This window comes from Drosophila subpulchrella, chromosome 2R (genome assembly GCF_014743375.2).
Source record: "Drosophila subpulchrella strain 33 F10 #4 breed RU33 chromosome 2R, RU_Dsub_v1.1 Primary Assembly, whole genome shotgun sequence".
Classification (NCBI taxonomy): Eukaryota; Metazoa; Arthropoda; class Insecta; order Diptera; family Drosophilidae; genus Drosophila; species Drosophila subpulchrella.
The window spans coordinates 8,451,933-8,474,619 of NC_050611.1; the positions used below are offsets into that span (position 1 = coordinate 8,451,933).

Below are 22,687 nucleotides of genomic sequence, written 5' to 3' on the forward strand. Positions count from 1 at the left end.
CAATAATACATCATACATCATAGCCTTTTATACGCATTCTCTGGATGACCTCACCCACCATCTATATAACCCTTTTAAAGATCAGTTGTTTATCCATATGATGAAATGTATTTATTCCCTCTGCGAAAAACTAATTAACGTTGCATCAGAATATGTAATTGCATATCAAATTCTTAGAACTGTCAGCGGTTATTCCCCTAAATAGACGTAGACATTAAAAGCGTAAACTTTTAATTGGTTTATTTTTCCGCACTTTAAGTGCCAATGTAACATTATCGAAGGTCGTGGATGGTAAGTTTCCATTGGAAAAAGGGGATTTTAACATAGACTTGCAACAAAAAACGCATTTAAAAGGGATTTTATTTTTTTTAAATCAAACGGGGAAAACAAATGAGGGGACTAAGAAAATCCCGATGAAAGTTCAATAAAAATTAACCCTTAGGGCAACCTTGATCCCAACTGATAACACTTGATTGAATACAAACAACATCCATCTCCTCATATTAATCTGCCTTGTAATCCATTCACAACAAATCAAAACAGTGAGTTATCTAAGGGGAATTTCGACTTAGCAGGTTGTACTACTATTAGAAATGGCATAATTAAAATTTAAATGATGCGTAGATTACGGGGTACTTATGAAATTGTCACGATGTAGAATTTCATTAACTTTACTCCCGGGAAAAGTTCCTCCGATTACTGGGTCCATCTTGATTTCTATATTTGAAGACCTAGTTTGAAGTATACCAAGCAAACAAACAATGCAGTGCTGATTAGGCTAATCACATCATCGGAATCGTTATTGAATCAATTAATGGATTTGCATCAAAGCTTTTACATATACCTAAATCCATTTAAACCTTTATTTATTTCTAGAAATAAGTAGGTGTCGTGGAAAGATTTTTTCGATGCAAATATTCTTTTAGTATCCAGGGCATTGTCATTTAATTCGACTATAGACAACCAATAATAAACAAGATTCCCTGGTGCGACAATGAACTTTGGAGCTGAAGATTAAAGCAATCAGACGGAATTTGTGTTGATTTCTTTCGTTTTTGAGTTAATTAGTTCAATACGACGGACAGGGAAGCACGTTCGCTCCATATAGTACTTCGCCAGACTGGTAATCAGATCAACACGAATCTGGGAACATGAATTATGGCCTTACCGTGCAATATTTTCAAAATCACGATTCTTTTTTATAATGGTAAGTGGTTATTGATCGATAGCCCTGTTGCCGGGTGGATCTCCCACGCATACGGAATCTCTTGTTTCGGTATTTATAGTGAAGAGCTGGAAAAGATTACCGGTCGTTGGCTATAAATATAACTAAGAATGTTTACAACGCGGTTGCCGAGACTTCCCTTATCTGAGGGAGGTCACCCACCGCCATTGTTTGTTTGCCTCTGTCTCGGTCCTAGATGAGTAATTTCATCAGCCGAATTATATAGTACTCACCTTGGTTGACCCCATAAATCATGGCCTGCTTTCCACCCACACAGTCTGCGAATGACTCCCGCATGCCCAAAGTCCATCTCTTTAATCTTGATCGCGTTTTACGATCCATTTAGCATGAGGCTGAAGTGTGCTTCCGATCGAAGGATATAAAATAACTGCTGGCGCAAATGTGTTTATCGGTCATAGGCGGATCGTTAAAGTTAATTGACCCAATAACGATTTTTCTGAATTTCCTTTTGATTCGCGCACTTATGGCCCGACAGATTATCACAAGTTTCAATTGGTTAGAAAATCATGATTGTCGTTGTTATCATAGATTGTACATTTATGTTCTTAAACATCCATGCTTTTAAACTGGTTTCTAACCATAACATAACATTTCAAGAGTTTTTTTTTTTCTTTTTATTTTGGGCCATATATCAGTGTAGACGGCAGTCCACATAAAGACGACTCACACCGGTACTATGCGCAAAATAAAAAAATCAGCTACGATAGTCGGATCGAAAAACGTGACGATCCGACTTTCGAAGTCTGAACAAATATCGTCACATTTTTCGATCCTGTTGTCATTGCTAATCCGATCAAAAGATATTTTTTTAAGTTTCGAAATCAAGACATTTCAAAAGGTTATTCCTTTAAAAGAAATTCCGACAAAACTAAAAAACACAAATAACGATAGTTAACGAGTTGGTCCTAAAATCGTATGTTCAACCACTTCCTAAAAACATGATAGTTTAGATAAAACCGACTGAAGATAGGTGCTGTGTGTCGTTAGAAAAGTGTTTAAAAATGTTGAAGGGGGAGCCTGCTGTAGAGGCTTCAAATAATCAATTTTTTTTCTTAAATGTGTACCCAAACTTTCCAAGAATGTGTCCCCAATATTTCAAAAGCAAATTTTAAGTACTTTTAAAGTTACGAAAGACATAGAGAGCAAGCGCCGAGCAGGTATACGAGCGGTCGGAAAGCGTTGACGTGCGATTTCTCGTTTTTTTAATTTTTACAATTTTACCTTATTGGCAGGAAAGATAGGGAAAAGTATACGTCCTATCGGAACATGACAATATTTATTATATTCGTGATAAAATTATCTTCTAGTTAAACCTAAAAAAACTTTTGAAGTTATGATTAAGCCTCTTTTTACACAATCCAAAATAAATTTAATAAGTCCTTTTTTTTATTTAAAAACAAATTTGGATTTCTCACATTTCGTTAAATTTTTTAGCTTTAACTAGAAGCTGCTATTAAAAATATAAAATTTGTTGGTTTTGTTTGTCTCGGATGGAAAGTGCGACCTGAATCTTTCCCGCCGCAGGACACATGCACACTTCAGGCGCCTCGGCGAAATGCTTGTACCAGGCATAATATTACATATACACATACATATTGAAAAAAATTGTGAAGACTGTTTTAAATATATAACAATAAAACCTGAAAGTTTCGTTTCAATCGAACATTTTTTTCCTTCCCAAAGAATCGCCGAAAAATTTAACTGTTCTTCTAAAGCAGGCTCCCCCTTTAAATATAATAGTCTCAAAACACTTAATTCTGCAAAATTTTCTCATAATTCGAACGACCATTTTTTTTATACATTTTATTTTTATTATATATAATTATTTCCAGAAAAGAAGGTTTTTTAATTATACATTATTTAAAAGGACAAATTTTTTTGGATGTAAATATTACCTGCTAATGAGAATTTATTTTATTAAATCTTATTCGCCACGAATAAATGACCAGATGTCTACAGCTGGCTGAATGAGAACATTTAAAAACAACATTTTACATCAGAAAATTAGTATTTTAAAGGTGCGATCCTCACGACTTTACTACAATTTATCTTTAAATATGGATAATAATATTTGTACGATATACACTGGTCGGCATATGTATTTTGACAAATCAAAAGTTAAATATACTCATAAATTGAATTTACTTCTTGTAAACTTTTGGCATCAATGGAAAGGAAATTTAAATGCCGTTTGAATGATACAATACATTTCTTAACCCATTCAGTATTTATTGAAAAGGACGAATTTGTTTAAATATACTTTAAAATTTTTTTTTTAAACTTTTTTCCACGACTTGAAAACTTAAATTTTTTGATGCAAAAAGTTTTTTTAAACTAAAATAATAGTAACTGCAAAAAGAATTTTTCAAAAATCATTTTTCTTATATTTTTTATGATTTTTTGAAAATGCTTAGAAACATGCATTTGAGCCATATTTTTCTCTTTTTCATACAAATTTTTTCCGACATTGTCACCTTCAAAAAATCATAAAAAATATAAGCAAAATGATTTTTGAAAAATTCTTTTTGCAGTTACTAATATTTTTATTTGAAGAAACTTTTTGCATCAAAAAATTTAAGTTTTCAAGTCGAGGAAAAAAGTTTAAAAAGTAGATGATTACATAAATTCGTCCTTTTCAATAAGTACTGAATGGGTTAAGAAATGTATTGTATCATTCAAACAGCATTTAAATTATCTTTCCATTGATGCCAAAGTTTACAAGAAGTAAGTTCAAATTATGAGTATATTTAACTTTTGTTTTGTCAAAATACTTATACCGACCACTGTATTCAGATTATGCCTAAAAGTGCAAAATTTATTAAAGTATTAAATATTTTAACATCAAAAAGTAAACTTTTATTTTTTAAATTTTTTACTTTTGAGAATTTGTATCTTACTTGTATTTTACATAAGAGCTTGGAAGACTGAAAAATTTTGTTGGTAAAAGAATAAATAAACTGCTTAAAAGCTCTCATGTCAACTCAATGTACCTAACTCAGTCTAATTCTACATAAAGTAATTTGTAAGAACATCTGAGAAATTGAATTCTAAAATGAATAAAGGAACACTTTTAACCTTGAAACGCGTTTAGTTTAAGTTTATATTAAGTCCTTTGAAGAGAACTACATTTATGCTTTGCTGATAATAAAATATTACAGTTTTAATAGTGCTTAAAACCAGTTATTTAATGGAGGTTTAACATTTTCAGACAGCCCAATGAAGGAAAAATTCGCATGCACATTTAAGCTACACAGATTTAATCTAACCTTTGTAACCAAATTCAGCTAAATAAACTGTTTATCCACTGATTACCCAAATGTTTGCCTGCCAACTAATTAAATTGGTTGCCAGAATGTAGTCGACATTTGCCGAATGGGAAATATCCCGGGAGACACCAGATTTGCATAGTTTATGGCAGAAGTTGTACAAATGCCATTCCGATGTTAGGCAGACAGTAGGCCCCATTATCCCCCATTCAATCATTGTCCGTTTTCCGTTGTCAATTGCCAATGGCCAATGGCCATTGCAGTGATATTGATTTTCTGTACCGAAACCCCTGATGGAAACCCATTACGAGTGCATACTATATAGTATGCTATAGCCAAGGTCAGTTCTAGACCGCGCCAACCCTATTATTGGGGGATTTGGGGGGAACGTGACCCGGCTGGCCGTTCATTTCTATTCAGTGTCACCTGTGTCGCCTGACCTACAAAACGTACCCCATACATAATAGGGGTAAATATCAAGTCAAATGTGTGGCGACTTATGCAAGTCACTTTACATTTGGAAGCTGATGCATTTGGCCGAGAATAAGCTGAATTTATCAGTAAGCCTTTGGTCGGTCTGAACCACCAACCCTATTCGTTGCTTGTCATCACACTTAAGATCACCAGGATAATTGGGGTGAACCTGGTTAACATTTAAATTTAGGAACTATGGATTTAACTGTGGCTTTAAAAAATTTGTTACGAAGTATTTTCATTTTAAGTAAAGAAATATTATAGTAAGGACATTGAAACTATAAACTGATCCAACATTTTAAAATAGACAAATATATTGCAACATAAATAATAAATAAGTAGATGTGTCCTGGGCATAGAATCACGCATTTAGTAAAAATCCTGGCATACTTTCTGGCGGCGGTCTGTAAAACTGAGGAAAATAAACCGAACGTTATATACTTACAAATTTAAAAGTGATAGAGATTTATGGAGACTACGCTGGAAACTCACAAACAAGTTTAAATTATTTAAATTAATGTCAGCAGCTCAAACGACAAGGAGAATAATTCGATATCTAGTATCGATATTACGTCGCAAAACTCCATCTTAAACATTACAGGTCGATTGTGATGCAAGTCACGTAGGCGATCTCTAAGTGACCTTCATAAGACTCAGTTGATCTACCCTGACTTAGAGCAACCTATTTTAGAAACCCTTTAGTATTTTTATGCCTACCATATTGAAGTAACTGAGAGATACATATAACATATATCTTGACTTACAGGTCCACCCTAATGCTCCCAGACCGACACATTAGTCTTCATATTGTGCAGGTCGCTCGAATAAAACACAAACAGCTGAAGTGGAGATAATGCAGTAAGCCAGATGAGAAGAAGATGTACAACCAGAAACAGCTGCATTGCACTGAAAAGAAAAGAGATCTGCACATGCGCCATCGCATTCGTTCAACAATTTACCTGCATTTCAATTTCAATGCGGCGAGCAGAAATCTGATAACAAAAGCCCAGTGGCTAAAAACAAAAACAACAGCAACAGCTGGGCAACAGAGAAGTTGAATGAAACAGGCAGTAACAGCTGCCTTAAACTCTCTTCTCGCCCCCGCAGTGAATACATCAAAATTATGTTCTCTTAATGCACTTAGAAAAAAAATAATACAAATTCTTAGCAAAAAAATCAGTAGCGGACCTAGAATTTTGTTGTGGGGGGAATTTAACAAAAACTTTTTTGGGTGAAAATCAAAATTTTTTGAATTAAATACATATTACTTTTTAATCCGAGTGGAGGGAGCTATTCCCCGTGGATTCGCGCATGACAAAAATTGTATTTGTTAAAAATATATGTAAAATAAATAAAAAAATTTATATATAAATAAAAAATAAGATATATATATATATATAATATAAATAAAAATAATTATATAAATATAAATTCATATTTAGTTTATTTTAAAGCTTATTATTTTTGAAGTCTGGTGTATTGAACTCAGGGCTATTTTAAACTAAGGGCAATTTAGATAAAACATATTTTAAAAAATATTTTAGTAAAGTTAAGATTGAAGATACTTATTTTCCTAAAATAAAGTTGTGCTTAAATTTTAAATTAAAAAAAAATATTTTATTTTCTTAAGCCAATTTTTTTTTTTTTATTAAATTTTTTTTTATTGAGAATATTGCCTTGAACTTTGTAAAAAATATTTTCTGAGTGCACGTTTCTCTTTCGAAAGAGAAACTCGTGGGCCAGTAATGCCCGAAGCGCCCTGGCGAATTTATTGAGATTGCGAGAGTTTAAGGGAGAGCGAGCGGACAGAAATCTATTTAAGCAACCCGTAGCGCTCACATTTTTTCACTCGATTTTCGGCAGCGCTGTGTTTAACACCAAATATCAGAATACAAAAACAACCAGGGTATTCGAAAAATCGCCGGGAAAAAATATCACGAATTGATATTTTCATTTTTGTACAAAAATAAAAGAACGGTATAAAATTTATTGCGCTTCACCAGACGGCAATAAACAGAAATAAAATTTCGAAAAACCAACAACTGTAGCAAAAGCAACAATCAAAAGTTTATACGAAAAGCGTGCGTGCGTTCGTTGCCGCTTAATAAAAATGTGTACAAAATTCCAAAAGTGCAAATTTATTTAAATAACTCCGCAGTGCTCAACGTTCAAAGTTAACAAACAAATCAAATAAAAGTAAACCAAAACAAAAACAAAACTGAAATAGAAGTTTCCTAGACTGGAACAAAATACGCGAGCCTAATTGAATTTGGTGCGCAGAGGAGTAGAAAAAATATTGCAACCTGTAGCGCGGGCTTTGGCTTTGATTTTGATTTTGAATACGGCTTTTGTGCAAACAAGCCGGAAGCCAATCCCAAATGCAATTGTTTTGAACCGCAGCTGAGCAGAGCTTTTACCTGTTAGACAACAAATCAAGCGGCAGCAGCAGCAGCGGCACAAAAGCAACAATATGTGGTGCATTGTCAACTTGCCCAACGGCACCCAACAAGCCGTCAAGTGGGATCCCAAAGCCAATGGTCAGGAGTGTCTGGAGAAGGTGAGTTCATCGGTGCTATAGATAGAATACGCTGGGGGTAATTTTCCATAAAATCCGCTTGGCAGCTTAGCGAAAATAGCACTAAAATGGGTTCCGATCCAGTATTCCCCTTTATAGAAAGCTTAGGAAACGATTCTCTAGTATATTTTTATAATTCCGGCAGGGAAATGTTTTGAAAATATTACACAATGGATTCAAAACATCACATTTCACATATAGTTTTCATAAGTTGCTACCATATTTAAATGGAACATGTTCTTTTAAAGATACAGTGTTGTTATGGTAATTGGAATTTCGAAGAAATCAGAAAACATCCCTTGAAACTTGAATATACTACATTTATTTGACCCCAGAATGTTTTGGAATAGTAACCACTTGCCAATCCATTAAAAGTATTATTAGCACTCATACTGTATTCGAGTTTTGTCTTCGATATTATGGGTTCTTTCAAGAAGTTCAAGATATATTCGATACCGTCCCTTAAGTAAAAACAAAGATCCCTTAATAATATTCCCAAAGTTCAAAGGCACTTGCTGCATTGAAAGTGAAGAGCACATCCCTAAAGGTTATACAACACAAGGGAAAGTCAGCACCTACACTTAATGAAGGTAACCAAACTATCCATCCAAGATAATGAAATTACTTCATCGCTTATCGATCCTCAAGTAGTTTATGCAATATGACACGCGTATGATGTTCCTATTAAACTACGTATCCCTTCATGGTATAGAATATGGTGTAACACTAAAGGGCCTTCAAGTCACTTGAGTTGGCGGGTATAGAAATTGAAATTGGTTGTTTTATCTTCCGGAATAAATAACTAAAAAATGCTTACTTCTTTATGACGAACGTGCAAATTTGTTCACGACGCCATACCAACAAAAATGTGCTCATTTCATTTTAATGGAGGCCTTTTTTCATGGGTAATTTCGGTACGGCTAATACCAGAGCGGCTTACTATAAAAAATGTTATAAAAGAATCTTCCTTTAGGGGTACTCGGCATTCATACGAAAATGATGAAGCACTCGATTCAATTTCAATTAACATTTTTTGTGGGGGGGATGGACCTGTAAGTTGCCGGTACATGTTTTCGACGCTTATCAGTGACAGAAGTGAGTGTGTTTTTTTCGATTCAATTTCGATTCGCATTTCGTTATCAACACGGGGGGCCATGTCCAATTTCAATGTCTTGTTGTTTACTAGTTTTGCGCTAATTCATTTTAAATGCCAAATACCCTTGACTCAAGCTGCCCCCCGCGATAGTTTTTCAGAACCCCAAGGTGTGTGGAAGGAAAAAACTATAGAAAGCAGGGCATCGGGGTATATATAGGCGACCTAAAAAGTTATATTAACAAAATAATAGGAAAGTTATCATAGAATATAATCTTAAGGTTCAGGATCCTAACGTTATCGCAATGATATATATTTAATATATTACTTTATAATGATATGATATTTTTTAACAAGTCATTAATAGTTTCAAGATCTACTTGAGTTGATCATCACTTAAGATCACTTCGCTTTCTTTCCGTGTACGATTTTACTGGTGGGTTCAATGTCCAAGTGTTCGCCACTTGAGGCGTTTAGTGCAAACACTTGACCAATCCGCTTCTGTGTGGCTGAGCTCTGTTACTACGAGCGATATACATACGATTATGCGTTCCCCTCCACATAATAGACCACGACTCCCCCTTTTGCAGACCCGAAGACTAAAGTCAATTCGGCAATTCGCCCTGTTTGTCGGGCTAATTAAGTCGTTGGCTTATTTGCGACCCTTACATTAGTGTTTGTGCAATCTAATCAGGCAAACTTATCAAATAACGGGCTCGCACACAGAGCCATTAATATTCAGGTGAATATATACATATGTCCTAGGCCCATTTCAGTGCCGATTCGTTGCCAACTTTATTATCTCCCTTGGAAAACAAGAACCGACAACAGCGTCAAGAAAACAGTAAGACAAGAAAATATGCCTTTGCAACTTGGTTTTATCTTATCTAACACCTATTTCTATCAGAGGAGCTCATTTGCTATCACCATTTATGGCTCTGAACTAAAGTTAACATCAAATTGGGGCAGAACGTAGATGGTTTTTTATGGCTAGCTTAGCCTCTAATCGTTACAAAGGTTACGATTTCAGTTAAGGCGCTATTATTAATTACTAATTGCGATCTATTTATGGCAAAATATAAGGGCTTTTGGGGGGCAAAACTGAACGTAAACAGTTTTATTACAGATAATACAAGAGTACAGGGAGTAATCGTAAATTTGCAATCTTTTGGTATATAGGTAACCAAAATTCGTTATGACAAACAGTTTATTGGTCAGCTTTAATTCGATTCCTTGCATATAGAAACCAACGAACCTTTGTCCCCTTTGTTAAGTCAATGACAATCGGTTCTTTCTTCGCGATGTAACAGTTGTATTATCCCCCAGTGACATTGAATACGAATCCGAATCGGAGCGTTATCAATTCCACATGTTTTGCCTCACGTATGCTCCATGCTTATATGTATATACATGTATATGCTGCACAGTCCAATGTTCATTAACACTCGGTATCAGCCCTGTTGATCTGGGAAAACATCTGGCAGGCATTTAACAATCGTATATGTACATTTTTATAGTACAGCCCATTTTTCATAGGGACCCCCGAGGGGGGAAGCCACCATCGCCATCTGTGACTCGTTGCGGATTAATCAAATTATTATTTTTGCCTCAGTGATTTAACTTTGAGCCTTGCGTCAGCTTAATCTATGAATATCAATGCCGATTTATGGTTGAAGAGCTTATCATCATAAAAGAATGACGCGCCGCTTGTAACTGGCGATAAGGAGTGTCCAAATGATATAAATTCGTCATCGTTTTTGGCGGCGTGACAATGAGATATCCCGACTATTAATAAGGCATGATGGAAAACTAATTAATTGCGTAAATAGAACACTTCACCTGTGCAGAACCTTGGGATTTGGTTTCTTCCAAGGGGTATGACTAGCTCTGATTTCCACCGAGTCTTAACCGAAGCTTAGCGATAAGCCTTGTCGGGGGTGTAACGAAATACTTGGCTGATAAGCGGGTTTACATAACATCTGAGTAGGGGCCTTATCGCAGTGGCTAATGAACCCCGGGTTGGAAAAGGAGAAAAGGGGATAAGGGGGAACCAGGCACAGTTGCACATTTTAATTACACACTGCCAAGCAGACTCGGACAGGAGCAACAAAGTTTTCGCCCTCGTACAATCGCAATCCAAAAAAGTTTACCCTTGACGTCAGTGGGCCGACGCTTTCGACGAGTTTGCATGTCAAAGGAGAATTACATTTTTGTTACCTCGATTTAACAATCATACTTGGGCTATATACCATGCTACACATATATGTGCATGCGAATATGCCCCCTTTCAGATTTGGGTGTGTCTGCCCAGTGAGTCAGTCAGGCAATTTACCATTTCCAACTGCCGAGAACCGATTTCCCGGCATCGCCCAAGGACCTGAATCCCCATCCCCTTCCAAGGACTACGCCACTGTGGGCCATGTGCAACAGTTTTATGCTCGATAATAGTTACTTGCAATTACCAGCTACTTGTAATTGCATTTAAAATTGCCGTTTTCGTTGCTCGTTTGTCGTCAGAGCTGGGTTTTGAGTGGCCATTTGAGTTGTTTTTGATTGCTTGCTTGGGTTCTTCACATGGATCGAGTGGGCTCTTTACCGGGTTTGACATTTCGAGCATTTTCCAAAGGGCCTTCAGTTATATGGCAAAGTCCACAACCAGGAAAAGGAAAACAACTGAAGCTTTTGGCCAGTCACGATAGAGGAAAACTGATAAATCATAGGTTTCATGCCCAAGGAACGTGATGAAATTAGTGGTAGAGTCTACTGACCCATGCAGTAAAACAGTTCTAAATGTCGATGTCGATAATATCTAAGCCTGTAGACTCTTTACATTAATCAAAACTGGAATAACAGCAATTTCTATAGCAGGTTATTCAAAACGGTCCATTTATAATCCATTAATTATCATTAATAAGTTAAGTAATAACTGCAAATTGGATTGTTTTAATAGAAAGCTAGCATATATCATCACCTTTCATTGCTGACTTATCGGGATATCAAGGCCTTGACTTTAATACACATTTATATATAGTTTTAATGGTCTCGCCCACGGTGTCCTTTATAGTCCCTCCATTGATTGTGATTCCTTATCGGATTGCCTGTCAACAGGCTCCCTAATCAGATCTTTCTGCTTCGCCAACACGACATCCATTTTCTAGGTGTAATTATATTTGCGAACACTGCTGTTGCCCCCCCTCCACCCCCCTAGTGAAAGCTTTCTCCCGGGGAGGGGAAATGGGTAAGGGATAGGGATAGGAGGATTAGAAGGCAGCTGGATGATGAGTTCTTTCAACACCCTTGAAGTGTGGGATTACTAGATGGGTGTGGCATTGGTGGGCGGATGGGTGGATGGGCGGTGGGCGGTGGGCGTATGGGCGTGGCTCGAGTGTGCGACTTGCAACAATTGAAAGATGTGCAACGAGGCAAGTTTCCAGGCAAGATTTGATGAGGCAGCTCAAGTGGCAGAGGGGCGATGGAGGCGGGTCAAGTGCAGCAGCCGCTGGCCAATTTGCTTGTCTCTCGTGTCACGACAAAAGGCCAATTCAAGCTGTGAAATTTGAATATAAAGCAGACATTCATACCATGGTCAAAGGACCCAAAGAGATGCAACCCTTAAATTCATAAGATTTACATAGACTAGTCCCTATACTTATACCAGGATAGCAAATCCCATTAAAAAAGAACGTATTTAAAGATTATTCCCCTTGAAGATCCACTTGAAAATGTATTTATTTTGGTATTCCTCTTATGATATCAGTTCCCTATATCACGTTTTTTGAGCGGGTAAACAAGTGATCTATCCAGATGTCTTCATATATATGTGGTGTGTGTGGAGGAATGAGCAAATACAAATGCCAGAAAGCTCAGAAAATATAGTCATCGCTTTTGTGTCTCTCTTTTTTTATCAGCTTCTTCTGATAAGCCTGAAAATTTCTTATATTAATACTCGATGTCAACAACGCAGAACAGACATATAGAGGGGGCCACAAAAAGACAGGGCTGACAGGTAGAGGCAGTCAAGTCCGATATCAGAGCAATCAAGGCGTAAATGATAAATAAGCATTAATAATTTCGCTCTCGTCTTTTTTCCGTAGAACGCAATTTCCGAGCTTTTTTTGCGTTGTTTTTTTTTTTTGCTTTCTTACCATTTGTTTTGTTTGCCCTCAACAGATGTTTAATTAAAACTGAAATTTCCCCACAACACCTTCGTTTTGTTTAGCCATTTTACTTAGAGCAAAGTTTAGAGATTAATATTAAGTATACGCCCTGTTTGATGGCCTTTTATCCTTGGCCCAAATGCGGTTTTTGGCCTTAACAGCTGGAAATTCTTTGTGCACACGTGCTTTTACAAAAAGAATAACTTATAAGCAAAAGTATCTGAGTATCTGAGTATCTTGAGGTTGTTTTCGCCTTGTATTTGTGTATCTCTCCGTTTTGGTTTGTCTTCGCTGTTTTTTTTGTTGTTGTCGAGCCAAGCCCATGCGAAAAATAAAAATGTAAAACGCAAAAGGCACAAAACGAGATTTACCTATTTTCGTATTTTTGTCAAGTTTCATTTTTCGCCATATGTACATATGTATATAGATATGTATGTAAATTCGTTATTTTATTTCGTCGCTTTGCTTTTTGCTCTGTTTCGCGCTGCTTTTATTTGTTGCAGTCGACAGTTATTAACAATTTAAACAAACAAGCCAAGATAAATACAAATATATTCGAGGCGGGTCCCCCGAGTTTTCAGATCCATTTGGCACCTCAGAGAGCGAATTGCTTTTCCGCTCTGCTGTGGCAATAAATATCTCTTTGTCTGGCAGCCGAAAGATACAACGCAATAGAGTTTATTTAAATTGGTCAACTAAAGTGATTAAAATTAAATTTCTTTATTTAAACTGTAAACTAATTTATTTTTGGATCCGATGAACCTTATCAAACCAGCCAAGCATTAAATGTCTCTTCTTGCTTATCGAAACTATTTAATAAACGGGAAACTTTTCTCGTTTACTTTGGTCATTATTATCTCTTTTATTTATGTTCCCTGAACTTAATATATTTTCTTTGAAATTTGAACTGTCAAATATTTTACGAGATAATTTATGGTTTTAGTTTCATTTTGTTTATAAAAGCTTTTCAAGTTTTCCTCTGGAAAAACCAATTAATTATAAGCAAATTGATGTGCTTCATTTAACGTGAGTGTATCTCGAAAATGATTCCTTCTCGACCACAACAAATATGCCATAAATTTTTAAAGTTCGCACAAGCAACCTAAAAACAAACCGAGTTGGCTTTATGCACATATACCGCAACAATGTGAATACTATAGCCGCATATAATTTATTTTCCCCCACCATTCGGTTTTGGGTTTTTACACACACAACAGTTGAAAGTTCCGGAAAAAAGGGGCAAAAAAGCGGGCAAAAGTTATTTAAATCAAAGACATAAATATTCAGTGGCCGATGATATAGTTTAATTGTTGTTTACCGCTTAATTAGTGAAGAACTGGGACGGGGAAGTCAACTGAAATACGAAAAATCTGAAATAAAACTCATCGAGGGGGGCTGGATAAAATCGAATAAAAACATAAGCCAAGAACGTAACAAACAAATCCCGTATTTCCATTCGCATTTGCATTGATTGCCTTGGCCAAAATGCATTGGACATAAAATATATGCATGGCATATATGTTCATAATGCACTATCAATAAATATTCGGAGCAACGATAATCCGGACGGAATTTATTTATTTATGCAGCCTCTATGCAAATGATTTCTGGCCAAAAAGTGCAGATGGTAAATCTGGAAAATTGGTCAAAGCAAAAATTAATTTTCCGAACAATTAAATCCGAACGAAGGAGCCACCACCCTCCAAAAATGTCGGTGGCCAATTTGGAAATTAATTGCCACCGGCTGAAGCCCGGGCGGAAAGCACTAACACAAAACCCCAGCTCAAATGCAATGCATTTTCCTCTTATTTTTCCCCCCCATTTTCCACCCCCTTTTCCCGCATTTTCCGGCTGCCCAAGCGCCATCACTTTTATGTCGCTTCGGGTGCAGCAGGGCGTTTATCATGTTCGCTGGACATTTGCGTTTGTGTCCGAAAATGCAAAATGCACCGCAGGCGATGCTCAACCTGGGGCAGCCCACACGACCAGGGTTGCCAGGGGTGTTTTTAATTTATGTCCACATGCCATTTTCCCCTCTAATGGTCTTATAGCTTCGGCCATAAAACTTTTTGAGCCAATGCCTAGGCAAGAGATTAAATTATGTTCTCTATTAAAAAAATAAAGCTTACATAACTTTCAACTTTATCAAAATGAAGAAAGTATCCTGGGAGTTGCAAACAACTCTAAAACTTTTTTAATATTCTAGTTGCCAAACTATCAGAAACTTTAGCTGAGATATACAAATATTAACGAAGCAAGATAAACTAGGGAAATTAATAATGCATTCCTTTTAATGGTGTTAAAAAGTTAAGGGTAATATCTAACCAAATCATTTATGAAGATGTTTAAATTTGGGTTTGGGCATTATAAAGTTTGGTGAGCTTGTACAGGTGGAAAAGCCACAAGTAATTTTTATGAACAAGAAGACTTAAGCTCAGAGTTCAGAGGGGGGGTATGCCACCCTATTTACTTCCCGAAGTCTTGACTTTGGGCGCATCGACAACCCTGGCGAGCATACATCATGTGTGTGGTGGGCTTCCTTTGCCGCCGAGTCCTGAAGTTTGGAGCTCCGAGGGTCACATGGCGAAGGCTTCGTGGTGCGTGCGCCATCCTGTCTGCGTCCTTGCTCCAGTCCCCCTCCTCCTCCCCCTTCCTACTCCCTCCCCCTTTTCAGGGTGAGAGTGTGTGTGTGCCTGCGTGTCCTTGCCAGCGAAATTTATGTTTACACCGTGTGCTGGCAGTGCGCCCGCAAATCTATCTGGAAAATCGCTCCCAGCTAGTCGCCGAATGAAGTCGAGCCGAGGCGCGCCCAATCAAAAGGAAATTATATTCGCGTGCCAAAGCACACAATTCTCTACAAGGAGAAACAGGAAGAGGCACGCCGAGAAGCCAACTACAGTCGAAATTCCGTAACTCCAACTTGGCTAACTTAAGTTTATTGTAACTCAAATAAAACAAGAAGGAATGGCTTGCCTAAATCAGAGTTTTTATAAGAAAACTTTTCTTTCTCAATCTCAAACTCTTGATGATACAAGCACGTAATCGCAAAGTTCTGTATAAAATTAGAGTTGATTTTCAAACCAAAGACAAATAAGATCAGATTCGGATTGTGTTCTCAAATAATATAATAAAATAATTCACAGATACATTTTTATTCTAGAGTTTTCCCACTAAAACTAAATGCCGACTGGTTCCATCTGTGGAACATTTCTGAACTTGAATTTAATATACATAGGCACCACATCAGATACTGGCTCTATAAATGGAAAATCAACTGTATAACGAAATTGAGTGGGTGCATTTTCAAAGGGGGAGGAGGTCAAAACGAATAAAGTCAGCGGCCGTCACGTGCGATGTGAACTCGACTTGATTCGCCACTCCAATGGAGAAATGGTGAAAACTCCGCGCGTATATCGATTTGATGGTTAAAGTCTAGCATATTGCTCGTAGTACTTGTAGTGGCCGTAGTCTTGGCCATTCCCCGGCTAATTGGAAACAGTTCTACGTGGAAACGAGTGGGTGGATTTGCCATCTGAGTGGTTGTAGTTCGTGGAGGTCTAACACTAATCCCACGACAATGACAAGGCAGCGAGTGGGAAACGCGAAACGCGTCAAGGAATCAGGGGGAAAGTGTGGGAAAAGCGTCGTCTGCTTTTAAGCCCACATTTAATGCAATTACCGCTTGCAGAGTCAGGGACATTTGTCTTTTAGCACAGGACACTGAAAAATGCCATTTGATAGAGCTGTCTTTTAGGGGTCTCCATTTCCCTCAGTGAAACTGATTTAAGATTCTGATATATTAAAGTATACTACAAATGAATTTTAAAGTTAAATTAGAGTGACCAAAGTCAAACAAGAAGCATGATTACTCTAATGCTGAAAACAAAATTTGGTCACACTGTTTATAAAACAGAGTTACTTTATAGAATGCTATTAGGAAACTTGTATATTTTGTGCCAAGATTTTCATAGCTAGTAGAACTTGGCCCCCAATTTTTCGCAGTGCTCGCTGAGCACTTTGACGATGATGCAGAAATCGTGCCTGCACATGACAATGACGAAATTTGAGCAAAATCAATGTTGGTGGCAAATGATAATGTCATTTGCTAAGCAGGCGCCTCCACAATTTTGCAGCAAGCCCTCTTGAGGTCTAGTGCTATCTATTGTTTCCATGGTTTTTGCATATTATCCTTGAACTGCTTTCGCCCATTTCGCCAAAGGTTGGCGGCAAACGATGGCAAGAATGGCGGGAAAGGGAAAACCATAGAAACCTGAATGCACAACAACTAAGCGGAAATATGGCCAAGTAAACCAGCCCCCCCCTCTGCTCCATTTTTATACCCATTTTTGCACCACCTGCAAATAAAGCTTACTCTGGGCCAAGCCAGCTTACATACATACTTATATGTACGGCTTAGAACAATATTAAACAATAAAAAAATGGGGAATTTCTACAGGAAACGGGAGAAAGCGAGTAAAAGCGTTGGAGAGCGAGAACAATAAATTGCGTGAAAATGCAACCGAAAAAAAAAATGCAAGCCGCAAAACAAACCGCAGAAACAGGGGAATGCATTGAATGCTTTTCCCATTGTATTCGAATATAGTTTTCTGTAAAAGCCGACAAGCTAAGCCCCCCCCCCCCACCTCCTTCACACCTCCTTTGGCGGGGGGTGGTAGCTCAAACCCCCCCCCCCTTTCTTTTTCCCGGCGCCCTGCTGAGTGCCATTTTGATGTGTCTCTAATGGCAAGGCTTTTGTTTCGCCCTTTCTTTATATTTTTTTTGCTTTAGTTTTATTGCCCCGAACCGAACCGAAGCGAGTCCTGTGTGGCTTTCACTATTATTTTCTTTGGCCTTTCTCCTTTCTCCTCCTGGCACGTTCTTGCAGGACGGGGGGGCTGAGGGGGAGGAACCTTGGGGGAGACAGAGGGGGCGACAGCGGACCTTGTAAAACAAAGAGGGCCAATAAAAGCGTATAAAATTGTGATGGGAAATGAACTCGCACAACAAATCCGATCAGCAACCGGATCAAGATATAATTCACACTGCAGAGAACGAAATTCAGATTGATATCGGCTATGGATCAGAAATTATCTAATATTTACTCTGCCTAAGTATCATATTGAATTAAGAAATCCTGAAGTATTTTCAAAATTAATACTATTTAAAATACTAAACAAAATACTATTTTGTTCTTTGTTTTAATTATGTATATTTAGAATAGAATTTAGAAAATCATCTATAATATAAATAAATATAATATTGAGCAGTGCTGAATTATTGAGTACTTTGATTTTTAGTTTCATTTTAAAAATACTTTCTCTTTAAAATGAATATGAAATATTATCATATGAAATATTTTTATTCTTGCCTGCCTTTCCAATTTATGAAAAATCATCAAAAATATTTTTCTTCCTGTATGCCATTTCAATTTAAAATTCGGAATCAAATTAAAATTCAATTTATTTGTACATAGCGACAGGCTTTTCATTCGTATTTTTCCCCGTTTCAATTAGCGCTTAAAGTGTGCCCACTCTGCGCTGAAAAATTCGTCCTTCGGCAGTCTTAATTAAATGCCTTTATTTTTATTTCACTGCCCAAAGATGTACATTGTCCTGCGGCAGGCATGTCCTGTTTGCATTGTTCGATGCCCTGCCCCAACCGCCTTTGTTTTCCGCCAACCCAACCCAATCCCCTTTCCTCCCCCAAAAACCACAATCAGCACCAGGATAATGCGGTTTTAATTGAGCCTCTTAAGGCGGCATTTTCATAGCTTGGACTAAAATTAATTAAGTCGCAACGCCGTAAGAAAACGGAGCATTTTAATTGCGATTTAATGGAAATGGGACTGGCATGGGATTTATTTATTTTACTGTAATTGCATTTAGAAACAGTACTGTACTGTACGATTGGCTGCACATTTGAATATTACATATTCATATGCCAATGCAAAATTGCCCGGGGTCACGAAATGATAATTGCGGGAATTACCGCGTGTATTAATGCATTTTTTATTTCTTGTTTGTAATGTGAGTAGTGCCCGGGAATAATCAAATCAGACCCCCTAATCATTTTCAATCAGAGTGGAGCTGGCAGACGACCTGCAGTCTGCCAGGTGCCGCGAGTTCCACAATTCTTACACAGCCCCTCTCTTCGAAGGCCTCGTCATCCTCCATTTAGCCTGTATCCGCTACCCGAGCCTTACTTTCGCCGGCTTCAAAAGCATTTTCCGCTACTAAATTGCCTGAAAAGAAAATTCTACAATTTTAACGAAGTGAAAATTGCCATTTGGCATATGGTGGGTGTGGTGTGGAGTCGAGCTCGGTGGCCGTTTGCCATCAAATGTCCATCAGAGCTACCGAACTTGGCCGAAGAATGGGAAGAGTGGGTAGTACGGGATGGGGCCCAAAGCCAGGCATCATTAACTGCAATGACTAAAGTCATTTGAATGGCAGAAGGCAGAGAAGGGCCCCAATATACAGTAAGGGAAAATTTCCATCTCAAATAAATGGGCTTAAGTTGTAAATTGGCAAGGAGAAAAGTTTCGAAAATCGTTTACAAATTGGAAAAGTTTCGAAAGAGGCTTACAAATTTACATGAGATTCGTTAAAGCCAATGAAATCTGTTAGCAATATAAAGAATAATCTGAAACAAATTTGATTTTTTAATAATATGATATCGGTAAACCATTTTTCATTATTTAAGATTGAAATGTTTAATAAAAGATCTATGCAAATAAGGATTTTTATTTAGAAAAATGTTAATAGAAGACAAATTTTTAAAAATATTATATTATTGATATTTAAACAATGAGACACCAAAATAAATCCTTTTTCATTATTAAAGATTGAAATGTTTTTATTGATGCATCTTATAGATACAATTATTTTAAGCCAGCAATACTAATCCGAAATGAATGAAAATGAATTAAAATATATTATTTGCACAAACGAAATCCCAGGTATCAGGATGGGTTCTTTATAGCTATGATAGTATTCATAGCTATAAAGATTTTTATCCGTGCCTTAGAGGTCAGCGGTTTAGGGGACCCTCCTTCTATTTGGTTAGGCTAAGCTTGTCACGCGCGATTTCCGATACCGCTCGATTCTCGAGGCGAAAGCGAAAAATAAAAAAGGGCCCAAGGACGAATGCAATTTACAATTAGAATAAATGAGCCTGGGCACGCCATGTTCAGGCCGAAAGGACACTGGCCATTTTTAAGTGACCGAACAACTTTAAATGATATATTATTATGTGCTTTGGCAGCGGACCCATTTGCATGGCAAATTCCCGCCTGCCCAAGCAGAATTATCAAGTGCAAACATGGAATTGCTTCGGGGGAAGTGTGGGATGTGGGAATGTGAAGCATTTTGGCCAAAAAGAAAATCAATACGAGGCAGACAAGAGCCAACCTGGCACCTGGCAACAGGCAGCGGGATATACACACACTTATACCAATATATATATATATTGTAAAAAATATACATTTTTTGGTAACTGACAGATACAAACCGGCTAGCTGGTTGGCGAGAGAGTGTATGTGGGGGGATATTTGATAACTTAATTGAAATACATTGGAGAGCGGCCAAAAGCGGGAGCGAGTGAGGTGAACTTGTGAGCCTGCCTTGTGGATTTATGGGTAAACAAGTTCATAGCCAGGGTTATAAAAGGGGGTGTATTTTGTGGGAGGCTGTGTTCTGTGGGCGGGTCAGCGGATAAATCATCAAAGCAGCTGCAGCAGCACGAGGTCCTCCCAAGAACAAAAAGGAAAGCCCCCGCTTTGTGTAAACTTTAGCAGGCCCCCAGAAACCCGAAAACCGATTTGCTGATATCTTTGTTATTATATTTTGGAACTGTGCCATCCCTGCAATGTGCCCCACTACCACTTTATGCCGCATAATGTTGCCTTATTATGCATCCCTTTCCCGCATACAAAATCCGCCAGGCGGAAGAAATTTCTTTTTATTATTATGTTCCCATTTTTTTTCTCGGTTTTTTTTTTGCCTGGCCTGGCCTGGCATCTTAAACATTCGACAATTGTCCAAGTTTTGCGGTCGTGGCGGCGGACCCGACCCTGACCTTTGGCCCCATATACCCTCACCCGCCCCATTTTCGGTGGAATGCATCTCCGGCAAACATTTCGTCATCTTAGGATTCCTTAGCATTTCCATTTCTGGCTTTCGTATGTGCACTTGACATTCTTTTGCCCGCCCTAAGTTTTCCCTTCTTTGTTGGCCAGAAAAAGTTTTTGCCTCTTCCCGCAGACATTTCATTTAGGCCAAATGTAATTTATCAAGTTGCAAATGTGATTCTGAGTCTAAGAAATGGTATGAAAATCAAATGAATGTTTTTGTGCAAATAGTATTTCTTTCTGCTTGATGAGGGAAGTGATCACTGAAAGAGCTCTTGTTTCTGAGCCAAGTTTTTGGGAAGGAAAAACTTTCAGCTTTTGTGGTTTGGAATCAAATTCTCTAAATTCTTATGTGGTGAGATTATAGCTCAGCTTTCAGTCAATGGGAACTTTAATATTCTTCATTTTAAAACTTTTTATAATTAGCTCAATGAATCATTAATTTATCACATAACTCTTTTTGGGAAATAACAAAGTCATGAATTTTTAAGAACACATTCGTACACACAAAAAATCGATTTATAAGACTGACCAATATAATAATAAAAAGTTCCTCAACCATCAAAATGTCAATTTTAACCATCAAATAGTTACTTTTACATAATTCGTAAACATAGGGGTTACTATAAAAAATAGTTATGTGAATATCAAAAATGGTAGAATGGTCTCAACCCATGGATTGTAGTTAACTTACCATTTTTATAGTTATACAACCCAAAAATATAGTTAGCGAAAAATATAGTAGCTATTAAATTGTAAGCAAAGCGAAAACAAGTACATATACAACAATTTTTAATAGTAAAGTACAATTTTGATAGTTACCAAACTGAATTATGTCAACCAAAATAATTTTGTGTGTACATATTGTTTTTTATAGATAAGAACCCCAAAATATAATTATGTTAATAGTGGCTTAACTATTAAATTGTAAGCAAAGCAAAATCAAATACATATACAACTATTTTTAATAGTTAGTTTTATAGTTACTAAACCATTTACACTGGTCAATTTTACCAACCCAATTTTTTTTGTGTGTACATATTGTTTTCTAAAGATAAGAAACCCAGAATATAATTTAACAACTTCCCCAATCCCCAAATTTAAGGCAGTTAAACCGGTTATTTAGTGTTCTAATATTTCGAGCTCTTAAAAGTTGGCCGCAAAGTTAGGCCAACAATAATCTGGCGTCACGTCGCGGCAATTGGGATTGCAATGCCATGCTAATTAGGGTCTGGAGTGGAAAACCCCTGGCTTTTCCCGCTCGCATAATTTCAGGGGCTTGGAGCTTGGTGCTCCTACAATGTAATGCATTTGCATGCTTATTTGGCCCGCTGCTGTTGTTGTTGTAAGGGACTTGTTTGCACTGCATGGCCAACTCCCAAGTGGAAGGGAAAATAAAAAGGAGGAAGTCGGGGTAGTAGTTCTACCATGGGAGCCCTGCGGCTTTTCCGCATTTTCGCGCAACGCACGCAAAAAGTGGCAGCCACTGAAAATGACGCATACTTAACGAAACCAAAACAACAGAGGCGTATGAAAAAAAAAAAAACTTAAAATGAAAATGAAAAAACAAACAAAAAAGTCAACGGAAAAGCGCAGAAAAAAACGCGAGGAGGACGAGAAAAATTATGGCAACGGCCAGGACACACATTTCTGCATAAATATGCACAGGACACATATATTTTCATTTGGCCGCCCTGATTTTCAGCCTGGCCCACAAACATACAACACATCAGCATGATTTTTATTTA

The 22,687-nt window shown here is 37.3% G+C and overlaps 1 protein-coding gene across 1 annotated transcript in view; it reads left to right on the forward strand.

Moving 5' to 3' along the window:
- Window positions 1-6,849: 6,849 nt before the first annotated feature.
- LOC119550342 (E3 ubiquitin-protein ligase MYLIP) overlaps window positions 6,850-22,687 on the forward strand; it is a 29,133-nt gene continuing 13,295 nt past the window's right edge. The window contains exon 1 of the mRNA XM_037858962.1: window positions 6,850-7,543. Coding sequence (XP_037714890.1) covers window positions 7,457-7,543 — 87 coding nt within the window. The 5' untranslated portion in view covers window positions 6,850-7,456. The remainder of the gene's footprint in view (window positions 7,544-22,687) is intronic.